Genomic DNA, 12,095 nt, shown 5'->3' with positions numbered 1-12,095 from the left:
AATAATCTCCCTCTTCTTGCCAGGGCCCTAGAAGATTTCAGGGGACAACTCAGGGAGGGGCTGGGAGGTGACAGATCACTATAAGGTGGCCAGAAAGCTGGCTCAAGCCTGTTGTGTGTTCAAAGTTTTCTAAACTACCAGTCTAATAGAATTTTCTGTGATAATAGAAATGTTCTATATCTGCCCAACACACAACCACTAGCCACGGCCGCCACTGAGTACTTGTGATCCAGCAAGTGCAGCCAAGGAACTAAACATTTACTTTTATTTCATTTAAGTTTAACTTTAATATAAGTAGCCACATGTGGCTAGTGGCTACCTCATTGGACAGTACAGCTTTAAAGTCTCCATACCTGGGGGTTCTGAGTGGGCAGCCTGTGTGTGTGTGTCTGGGTCTGAAGGCTCATGGCAGGAGATATAGGGAGAGAAGAAGGTCTGGGGAAGAGCAGAGGGTGTTATCCTGGTGCCCATGGGTGGATTTCAGGCAGGGTATGAATAACCAAAAAGATTATTAGAATTATAGATGCACATTCATGCACTTGTCTGGGGAGAGAGTCTTTGGCTTTCATTAGAAGCACAAAAGAGTCTCTGATCTCAAAAGTAAAATAAGATAAAATAACTCACTGATGTTTCAGATAAAACTCACTGCTTCAGGAAGCCTGCCCTGATCCCAGAGTGTAAGGTTTCCCTATAATATGTCTATGGCACCTTCCTTTGTTACATCTGGAATGGCGTAAAACAATATTGTTTGTCTTTGTTTTTTAACTAAAATCTGTCTTCCCTCACTAAGCTGTGAGACCCATAAAGGCAGGAACCAGATCTGCTTTGGATCATCAATGTGTCCCAGAGCTGGCACACTGCCTGGATTTACAAGGCAGACACTTAATATTGGAAGGATGGGAGGAAGGAAAGGAGGGAGGGAGAGGGAGGGAGGGAGGGAGAGGGAGAGCAGAAACAAACAATATTGTTTTACGCCATTCCAGATGGGACGAGGGAGGGAGGGAGGGAGGGAGAGGGAGGGAGGGAGGGAGGGAGGAAGGAAGGAAGGAAGGAAGGAAGGAAGGAAGGAAGGAACTAGAGACATATTTTACCCTGATAAGGATTCTCAAAAAATAACCAAATCCCCCCAAACTAGAGTGTGGGTGTTTGGCTATGTCACCCTAGGCTGCTGTCACTAATTAAGACCATATGGGGGCTGGGTGTGGTGGCCCATGCCTGTAATCCCAACACTTTGGAAGACCGAGGCAGGAGGATCACTTGAGCCCAGGAGTTTGAGACCAGCCTGGGCAACATAGTGGGACTCCGTCTTTACAAAAAAAAAAAATTAGCTAGGCCTGGTGGCATGCACCTGTGATCCCAGCTACTTGGGAGGCTCAGGCTGGAAGATCTCTTGAACCTGGGAGGTTGAGGCTTCAGTGAGCCATGATCACACCACTGCACTCCAGCCTGAGTAACACAGCGCGACCCTGTCTCTAAAAACTAAATAAATAAATGTTTAAAAAAAAAAGAGAGAGAGAGAGACCATATGTGCCTGGCCATGGGCATGTTCTTTGTTCCCTCTCCCAAGAATGCTCTTTCCAGCTGGGCGCGGTGGCTCAAGCCTGTAATCCCAGCACTTTGGGAGGCGGACTCACGAGGTCAGGAGATCGAGACCATCCTGGCGAACACGGTGAAACCCCGTCTCTACTAAAAATACAAAAAAATTAGCCAGGTGTGGTGGCGGGTGCCTGTAGTCCTAGCTACTCGGGAGACTGAGGCAGGAGAATGGCATGAACCCGGGGGGCAGAGCTTGCAGTGAGCAGAGATCGCGCCACTGCACTCCAGCCTGGTCGATAGAGTGAGACTCCGTCTCAAAAAAGGAAAAAAGAAAGCTCTTTCCTTCCTCTTCATCTCATAGCATGTTGCTTATACCTCAATCTAGTATTTTTTTCATCTGCAGTGGACTTAACTGCTTCCAAGTTTGCCTTCCCCACGAGATGTAGACTCCTGGAAGGAAGAGATCTTGTCCTTCTCAAAAGTGTGTTCCTCAGCCTGCGCCACTTCTGCTCTGTACAAAAGCTGCTGCCTGGGGGGCCTTAGCACAGGCCCATCCACTCTTACCTGAAGCCTGGACTATCTTTCTTTTTTTTTTTTTTTTTTTTTTTTTTTTTTGAGACGGAGTCTTGCTCGGTAGCCCAGGCTGGAGTGCAGTGGCCGGATCTCAGCTCACTGCAAGCTCCGCCTCCCGGGTTTACGCCATTCTCCTGCCTCAGCCTCCCAAGTAGCTGGGACTACAGGCGCCCGCCACCTCGCCCGGCTAGTTTTTTGTATTTTTAGTAGAGACGGGGTTTCACGGTGTTAGCCAGGATGGTCTCGATCTCCTGACCTCGTGATCCGCCCGTCTCGGCCTCCCAAAGTGCTGGGATTACAGGCTTGAGCCACCGCGCCCGGCCCAGCCTGGACTATCTTTCTACTTCCACCCTCGCCTCTCACACTCAGCCAGGCTGGGACTCCCAGATTCAGCAAGTGAAAATACAGGATGCACAATTAAATTTGAATTCCAGATAAACAACAAATAACTTTTTTTAGTGTAAGTATATGCCATGCAATGTTTGGAACATTTTTTTTTTTTTGAGCTAGGGTCTTACTCTGTTGCCCAGGCTGAAGTGCAGTGGCGCAATCACAGCTCACTGCAGCCTGGACCTCCCCGGCCTCAAGCAATTATCCCAGCTCAGCCTCCTGAGTAGCTGGAACAACAGGCGCATGCCACCACACTTGGCTAATTTTTTTTATTTTTTGTAGAGATGGGATCTTGCCACATTACCCAGGCTGGTCTTGAACTACTGAACTCAAGCAGTCCTCCCACCTTGGCCTCTCAAAGTGCTGGGATTATAGGCATGAGCCACCATGCCCAGTGTCCACCCTTATTCTGAAAAAAGCATTTGCTGTTTATCTGAAATGTAAATTTAATTGGACATCTCATATTTATCTGGCAGCCCTAATCCAAGGCCTCACAGGTAGCAGATAAGCTGTGAGTGAAGAAGGTGGGTGGTGGGATGGGAAGGGGATGCTGAGATAAATGGCTCTGCTCTGCACGGTCCTAAGGCTTCAGAAAGCACGGAATGAGCAGTTACCAGGTCATCGGGGGCGGGGGGGTTCTCTCCGTCTCTCCCAACCCTCAGACTTTCCCCATTCCCTGTGAATAGCTCCTCAATGCACCACCAGAGTTCTAAGTACCCGTCCTTAATGCCATGAGTCACCCCAAAGGGACAATGAACCTTCTCCAAGGACAAGCCTCAGGCTCTTGGCTCCCTCCTGCTTGATGTTCTCAGGGCTGCTGTGTGCTTGAGACTGTTCATTTCCAAGGATCTACTGAGAGCTTCACATGCAAGGCAGTTAGGTCCAAGCAGAAGCTTTGAAGATAATAACCAGAGAAATGTTCTGCTTCAGATCTTAGAATCTGGGAGGGGGTGGGGAGTGTGGGGGTGAGGGAGTGGGGAAGGGCTGTGCTGATGTGGAAGCTGCCGTGGAGAGAAATGGAAAAACCGAAGAGTGTGGGGTTTCTGTTCAGATGACAGAGCACCCTTCAAGTACTTCCTGGCCTTATGGCTGCAGAGCATGAAGGGCAGGGTGCAGGTGTCCATCTCCCTATGTGCCCTCAGAGGGAGAAACAGAGGGTCCGTGTGCTGTTCCGAATGAAATTGGATCTGCACATACCCTGGGGCCCTCAATTCACGACCAGAGAGGGTCAGGGACCGCTTGGGATCGCTTGCACGTGGTTCCCAGGCTGTGTGACAGAGGTAGGAATCCAAGGCCGCCTGGTGGGTACCCGGCCTTTGGGAACAAAGGAAAACATCTGAAGAGGGAGAGATAAGGGAGGGGAAGTACAAGGAGACCCACGCTGGGGTGCAGGGAACCAGCTTGTACAGGGGGGAACCAAGGATCTCTCAAAGGGGTCAAAGGGGTGTCCAGGCCTCCTGTTGTTACCTGAATAGACCGCCAAATGCTGCCCAAATAGTACTGGGTGTGAATATATGATTCACGATCTAAACTGGTTTAGCTCAGCAGTTCTTTTTTTTTTTGAGACAGGGTCTCACTCTGCTACCCATGCTGGAGTGCAGTGGTGCAATCATAGCTCACTGCAGCCACGACCTGCCAGGCTCAAGTGATCCTCCCACCTCAGCCTCCTGAATAGCTGGAACTACAGGCACTCCATCACACCTGGCTAGTTCTTCACTGGGGGTTCACAGGGGGTAAAATTGTATGTATCCGCTCTTTTCCTGGGGAGAGGGCTTCCATCAGATTCACAGAGCGGTCTGTGGCCCCCAGGAGGCTTAGAACCATGAGTTGGTGAAACCCAGGGAGCGGCTCCTTGGAGATGGGCCTGGTGAGCCTGGGACTTTCAGGGTCAGCCAAAAAGGAAAGGAGCAAAACATGTGTGAGAGCTGCCCCTGGGCCGCACCCCAGCTCCCTGCGGCTCCCACCCTGCCCCCGGGGACAGCTTCGGAGAGGAGCCTGAGGCCTACCTGGCTCTGAATACACTGGCAGGGACTGGGCACAGGAAGCTCACCACAGAGTGACGCCAAGTGAGGGAAGCCACAAAGCAACATCAGGAAGTGGGTCTCCAGCCCCTAGACCCCCCCAGCCATGCAGCCCAACATCCCTGCGACCTGGCAACACCAGGCAACTCACCAGGCAACTCAGTGCTGGGAGAAAAGTGGATTCACTCATTCATTCCTCTTAACAACCCTACTGGGCAGGCACTATTCGAACCTTCACAGTACAGATGAGAAAAGCAAGCCTAGAGAAGTGAAGGAGCCTGTCCGGAGGTACGTGGTGACAGCCAGTAACCAGTCCCAGGCAATGTGTCCCCGGTGCCTAAACTCTAAGCTGCTCTCTTACACAACCCCTCAGAGACATGAGTTCTGAGGTGCACCAGTGACCAAAGATGGAGTTAGCAACTCCCTTTGTTCTACCTCTATAGGATCCGCCATACCAAAATCAGCGACCTGATAAATAAACAAGGCTTTTCAAAATGAACGCCACTAAAACTCATCACAGCAGGTAAAATGCATTTGTAAAGATGCTATGCTTGACTTCTAAGTTAATTTTCAAAGAACTATTCCAACCCCTTCCCAAACTGCATCTACAGCTCAACAATGACCCACATGGACAAGCCTGGCCAAGCGCGTGGCCATTGCTAAGCTAGAGCCAGCACACTGCACTAGCTGCTCCCTGCTTGCGTGTCCCCTTTCCACATTCAGGGAATGAGCCCTCCAGGCAAGGGAGGTGGTGGTGGGGGAACAGCATTCCTTTCTCCTGAGATTCTGCAGTGCAGGAGGGGGTGGGGGATCATAACGGAAGAGGGGGAAGAAAAGTTCTGATTTGGAAGTTTCCACCGGCTTTCAGGCCCCCTCCGGCTCATCAATGAGTCCTTTCAGGGTTCACTCTCCCCAACTGAGTTATCACTTCCTGTCCAGCACACTATACCCATTGATGGGGTATCAGCAAACCCCACCAGATTACACCAAACCTAAGGAGACTGGACATGAACTGAGGAGGGAAGAGGAAGAAGGCTGGAGAGTAAGAAGTAGCTTTCAATCCCATATTCAATGGGATATTCAATCCCATATTGTTGGATTAAGAGAGAATTTGTAATACAGGAAGCTAGCTCACCCTTGGCTTGTCTCATAGGTAGGGCAATGAGGACAACGAGATAGAATCAGGTATTGGGGGCAAGCACACGGTGCCAAAGATGACCTCTCCAAGATGATTGACAACCAAAGGCCTGCCAAGAAAGGAGTGGACCCTGGCTGTGAGGGTAGAAGTGGGTGTCTCTTTGTGTTTTTATTAGCCTAAACCAGTCTCACAGCCCCAAGAGGAATCTAGAACATCTTGGCTCTACCTGAAAGGGCTGCTGCTCAACTCACGACTGATTCTCCCTTCTCTAGTATTTGCCTGTGATCCACAGAGGTGGGCTCCCTAGTGGCCATGTCTGTGCTAAAAGACCCTCAACTCCTGGCCATACTGATTGGTCCAGAGAGGGCACCTGACCCAAGCCAGACCAATCAGAATCGCCCCTGGGATTTTTCAACTTGGAACTGGGAAAGAGTCAATCTCCCCTCTGTTGGGAGCCAAAGGATATAAAATTCTAGAGCTGTTGACAGTCATGTTCCTTGGGGTGTGAGGTAACAGAAGTTGAGGGCAGTGCCAGAGCGAAGTAGAGACAAGACAGAGGGAGAGCAGATCCTGGTTTCAGGTATTCCTAAAGGCCTCTGCCTCACTGCTCTTCTCACCATGTGGTCGGCTGCACAAGCTTCCCTGGTCCCCCCTTCCAATCACGTCTCCTTTGTGCCTAAGCCAGTGCAAGTGTAAAACTATCACTTGCAACCCAAAGAGGCCTGACTAAATTAGTTGGCACCAAGGGGGTGTCTGCAGGGGTAGCTGTGGGACCTATACTACCATCCCCCTTGTGAACATGCCTATGTGTCTTAGAGACACACACCTACCACGTACACGTACAAACTGGGTGGCAAGTGCCTCATTCAGTTAAACAGACACCGTGGTATGTATGCATAGTTTGTGCCTGTAGTTGAAAAAAATGCTTATTTTCTGTTTCGGTCTTCCCTGTATGCTTGCTTTTCTTAGGCTGCAATGATGTGGTGGCTTCTGTCTCACCCTGGATGTTTACAGACACACGTCTGGTCAGGCACACAGCACCTCCCACCATCCTCCTGCCTCTCCACCACAGTTTCCTACCCTGCAGGCAAGAGAGGGTGACAAAGCATGACTGTTAAGATCATTGGAGGAGGCCAACAAAGCTCCGAGTGTCTGCCTGCAGTATGCAAGATTGAGACAAGCCCAGCTCCACCTTCGAGCTTCCCTCCTCTGTCCCTCTGCTCCCACCTGGACTCTGACCCTGACAGCTCGGCTGGGGGCTCCCTGGATAAGCGAGGGTATGAGAGAGGCCAGCCCACCAGACTCGGGCCACTGTCTGAGCTCTGACCAACTTACCTGCAGGTCAAAGAACTTGCTGTACCTCCGGTAGATGGTCTGGGAGGTAGAGTCAGACCAGGTCACATTGATGATGTATACCTGTGGGAAAAAGGTAGGAGCAGGTGAGCAAGGCTGGATTTCAAGCTGTCTGTGCCAGGTATCATGTAACATGACTGCAGGTGTTCCAATGGCCAGGACCACTCTTTTTCTCATCTCATCTGTCCCTAGGGGATAGCACAGCATCAGCTACCATGTAGATGTCTAAACACACACACACACACACACGGACACCCCCAGAGGGATATTTCATCAAATGCCAACAATGATTATCTTAGGAAAGTAGGATCAGAATAAGTGGTTTTAATTTCCTTCTTTTTTATTTGTATATATTTCATACGATAAACATAAAATTGAGGTCATTACATTTTTGTTTGTTTGTTTTTGAGACAGAGTCTCATTCTGTCGCCCAGGCTACAGTGCAATGGCATGATCTTGGTTTACCACAACCTCCACCTCCCCGGTTCAAGCGATTCTCCTGGCTGAGCCTCCCGAGTAGCTAGGATTACAGGCGCCTGCCACCATGCCCGGCTAATTTTTGTATTTTTAGTAGAGACAGGGTTTTGCCATATTGGCCAGGCTGGTCTTGAACTCCTGACCTCAGATGATCCACCTGCCTTGTCCTCCCAAAGTGCTGGGATTACAGGCATGAGCCACCACGCCTGGCCTTTTTAGATAGCTAATTTCCACTGGTTCACAACTTTAGAGTGAATGAGATTCTACAAGAGGCCTTCCGAAATTGCAGGTGGACCCCGCTGTCTGAAATTCTGCAGACATGGGTTTTGAGAGCTCGGACGTTTATACTTTTAACAAACCCCAGCTTATTTTGCTGCAGTGGATCCTCAGAACTCACTCTGAAAAGCCCTTTAGGAGACCAGAAGCGCTCAGAGATGTGTGATTCATCTCAGCATCCCTGTCTTTGCTCAGTGCCTGGCACAGAGCAGGTGCTCAGAAAACACTTTGCTATGTTGAACAAACACACTGGTCTTCTGGATGAGAAAGGGATTTGAAGAAGAGGCGTTAGCACGTGGGAGACTGGAAACCTTTTCTCTTTGGGAGCCTCACAATGAAGGCATTTCGGGGCCAGGCTGTCACCCCAGTTCCCAAGTCTCCATCAGGCTCTGCAAGAGCTCATGCCACTCTGGAAGGCTGAACTCACTTAGGAATCCCTGGAGAAGGAGAGAAAGCCCCTGGTCCACACAGTCTGGCCTGCTCTTCCCACTATTCCTGTCCCACCTGGGAGAGGCCTGAGGCAGAGGAATGGGTGCCCTCCCACAGCCTCAGGGCTATTCTGTTGACCTTCTCCCTGGAAGGGACACCTGCAGGGGTGTCTCCAGGAGGACAGGTAAGGGAGGGCACCGATAAGACACAGGTGAGACCTCTGCCTCCCTTCTTCCCTCAGGAGAGAGGCAGTGGCTGTAGGTCCCGAATGGTGGTTCCCAGGCCAGGGCGCCCTTTAGGATCACCTGGGGCCAGGGGCGGGCTTCATAAAAATTCAGATTCCAGGGACTCTGTCTAGTCACCCTGTCCTGTAGGCCTGTAGGGGTGGGGCTGGGGGGACTCTACCAGTAAGAACAAAATAGCCAGTGAGGCCAGGGATCTGGGCCATGATGAGAAGGAGGAACGTTAGCAAAGAGAAGTGACATTTAGGCACCTTGCCATCAGACTGGCCCAACTCCCCGATGCCCGGAACAGGGTTTGCAACAGGCGTGGTGAGGCTTTGTGCTTGGCTGCTCAGGTAATACACAAGAAAATGAGCTGAATCCAGTCTCTTCTCCCTTCCTATCTCTATGACACAGAGGCAGCCTCATGCCATGGCGAGGTTTTCTGAAACACAACCAAGGAGAGGGCCATAAAACCAAAGCAAACAGGCCTGAGTGCTGCCACCCAGAGATGGGGCATTTATGACATGTGACCCTGATACAGAACATAAGGTAAAAGGCCACCCCTATCTTCATCAGCTCAAAATAGACTATTGGCTATTATCATAATAAATGGGTGTATGCTTTGCTTTATATCATATGTAAATAGGTATCACATGATACATTGTAAAACCATTTTGATAACTTAATGTTACCTAATGTTTGGGCAACTAAATGTTACTGGATACCAGTACAGCATAAAGCATTTATATGCATTAGCTCATTTAATCTTCAGCCCAATGAGGTAGCTACCACTGTTATTCCCATATTGTACAAGAAGAAGGTGAGGCTCAGAGAAGCTAAGTAACTTGCCTGAAGTTACACAGCTAATAAATTACAGGGCAAAAATTTGAACCCAGGTCTAGCTGAGTTCTAATACCTATGCTCTTAACTGCACTGGACTACCTCCCTGTATGTAAATTTATCTAAACTGAACTACTTTGATCAGGACTGAATGACATGGTCAACCAAAAAGTATCTGAAACAAGTCTCAATCAATTTAGCAAGTGTATTTTGCCAAGGTGAAGGACACACCTGCGATACAGCTTCAGGAGGTCCTGATGACACGTGCCCGAGGTGGTTGGGGTACAGCCTGCTTTATACATTTTAGGGAAATACATCAATCAATACATATAAGATTTACATTGGTTCCATCTGGAAGGGCGAAACAACTCTAAGTAAGGGACGAGGGGCTTCCAAGTTATAGGTGGATTTAAATATACTCTGATTGGCAATTGGTTGAAAGAGTTACTACCACTAGAAAGGAGTGTCTGGGTTAAGATAAGCGCTCGTGGAGATCAAGGTTTTATCATGCACACGAAGCTTCCAGGCCGCAGGCTTCAGAGAGTACAGATTGTAAATGCTTCTTATCAGACCTAAGGTCTGCATTGATATTGATGCTGGGGGAGTGTAATGAAGCATATCTGATCCCCACTTCCCATCATGGCCTGAACCCGTCTTTTAGGTTCAATGTTAGGGTGCCCGGGCTGAGGAGGGAGTGCATTCAAATGGTTGCAGGGGGCCTTCAAATTTTATTTTTGGTTGATACCATCTTTTTTTTTTTTTTTTTTGAGACAGAGTCTCTCTCTGTCACCCCGGCTGGGTTGCAGTGGCGCAATCTCGGCTCATTGTGACCTCCGCCTCCCGGGTTCACGCCATTCTCCTGCCTCAGCCTCCTGAGTAGCTAGGACTACCGGCGCCCGCCACCACGCCCAGCTAATTTTTTGTATTTTTTAGTAGAGACGGGGTTTCACTGTGTTAGCCAGGATGGTCTCGATCTCCTGACCTTGTGATCTGCCCACCTTGGCCTCCCAAAGTGCTGGGATTACAGGCGTGAGCCACCGCATCCGGCCGGTTGACACCATCTTTTTAAATAAAGGTGTGGGTGGTCTGAGAAGCCTGCGGTGCCCTTGCTGAGGGAGTGCGCCTAGAGGAACATGCGGGAACAAAGGCGACTCTGAGACCTGAGACCAAGAAGACCCAGAACTGGGGGCCCAGACAGAAGCAAATGGTTAGGAATGCTACAAAACCGACTGACGCCGAGGACCCCCTCAAACTTAATGCTGTGGGATTTTCCTGGGGTTTATAACCTACCCGGGTCTGCCTGCTGACTCCCAGCTCCATCTCCCCTCCCACCTTCATCTCTGCTTCCCACAGGTCCTGGGGCAGGAGCAGAGGCTGAGCCCGCACCAGGTGCTCTCTCTCTGACCTCCACCCCAGGAGCTAAATGTGAGGAGGGCCCAAGTGGCCAATTAGCCCCTGGAGAGAGGGCTGCACTCGCCTGCAGGGCATTAGACATCAGCCTTTCTCTGGAACCAACCAAGCGGAGCCCAGGGGAAGGGCTTAACTGAGGCTTAACACACGTCCTCCATCCCACTAGCAATTAGGCTTCTCTTCACCTCCCAGAGAGAATCAATCACAGGCTTACAGCCCCTGGCAGCTGGGAGGATCCAGGGAGGCCTCTCCTTGAGCAGAGGAGAAACCCAGGTGGTGATTTGCCAAGGAAGGGGCATGGCCAGGTAGGAACCAGCAGACTCTAGAGTCAGCCACACATGGGGGCAGCACCCTCCCAGCACCCTCCTTACTGGCTGCAAGACCCCAGCCCAGCTGCTCAGGACTTCAGACTCCTCCTCTTTACAAAGGACACAACCTTCAGGGCTGCCAGGACTGATGCAAACGCGGTTATCACTGGAGTGTGCTCACTCCCATTGGTGGCAGAGCCGGGACAGGAACCCAGATGTCCCACTTCCCAGCCTAGCCTAGGACTACTCTGCACGTGACTAGAGCATCCCCCCTCGGAAAAGTCCTTTGCCCTCTACTCTTCAGAAATGGTGAAATTTGGCAGGGCTGGTGGCTCGTGCCTGTAATCCCAGCACTTTGGGAGGCAGAGGCAGGAGGATCACTTGAGCCCAGGAGTTTGAGACTGGCCTGGACAACATAGTGAGGCTCTGCCTCTATTTAAAAAAATAAAAGGGCAGGACGCAGTAGCTCCTGCCTGTAATCCCAGCACTTTGGGAAACCAAGGCAGGAGGATCGCTTGAGCCCGGGAGTTCGAGATTGGCCTGGACAACATAGTGAGGCTCTGTTTCTATTTTAAAAATAAAAGTTGAAAATTCACATGAAGTCATCTCTGTTTAATGCTTGGTCTAAAATCATACTAAAGGTACACCCCGCTGGAGAGCCAGCCACAGGGAGGGAAGAGCTGACAGAGAGCTGTCCCTGTGGCCTTGTCAGCCACGGCCGCCTGGCTAGGATATAGCCATGCTTCCCCGCAAAAAGCAGTTCTTCCCTTGTTTGGCAAAGGATTGTTCCTGCTAGCATCTTGCACCCCACTTTCTATGCCCTGAGTAGCCATGAATGTGACTCAGTGTGAAGGGTGGGGAAGCGAGCCCCCATTCCCAAGTTCTCCCAAACTTCGGGGATTTGCCAGAGGCCCTCCAGCCTACCCCACTGGACAGTCTAAATCTTGGGTTGAGGAAATGGCAAGAGACCTCCCTGGAGATAAGCCCAGAGATACGAGGACAATCTCCAGACCCCCCTCTCTCATCTGCTTTCTTCCAAACCTTGGACATCCTAGATTATCACTCCAGACAGGTGATGTACACAAAAAATTCCACCCCAGCCCATGCCTAGCTCCCTACC

The 12,095-nt window shown here is 50.4% G+C and overlaps 1 protein-coding gene across 6 annotated transcripts in view; it reads right to left on the bottom strand.

Annotated features, from left to right (window-relative positions):
* Positions 1-12,095, bottom strand: part of SH3PXD2A (SH3 and PX domains 2A) — a 255,824-nt gene that overhangs the window by 195,947 nt on the left and 47,782 nt on the right. For all 6 annotated transcript variants that reach the window (XM_017944296.3, XM_003904217.4, XM_017944298.3 and 3 more), the window contains one exon: positions 6,994-7,074. In XM_017944296.3, the coding sequence (XP_017799785.1) occupies positions 6,994-7,074 (81 nt within the window). The remainder of the gene's footprint in view (positions 1-6,993; positions 7,075-12,095) is intronic.

Source organism: Papio anubis, chromosome 11 (assembly GCF_008728515.1).
Source record: "Papio anubis isolate 15944 chromosome 11, Panubis1.0, whole genome shotgun sequence".
In the NCBI taxonomy this organism is placed as follows: domain Eukaryota; kingdom Metazoa; phylum Chordata; class Mammalia; order Primates; family Cercopithecidae; genus Papio; species Papio anubis.
Note: the sequence above shows the minus strand (reverse complement) of the source record. Positions and strands in the feature narration are given on the sequence as shown.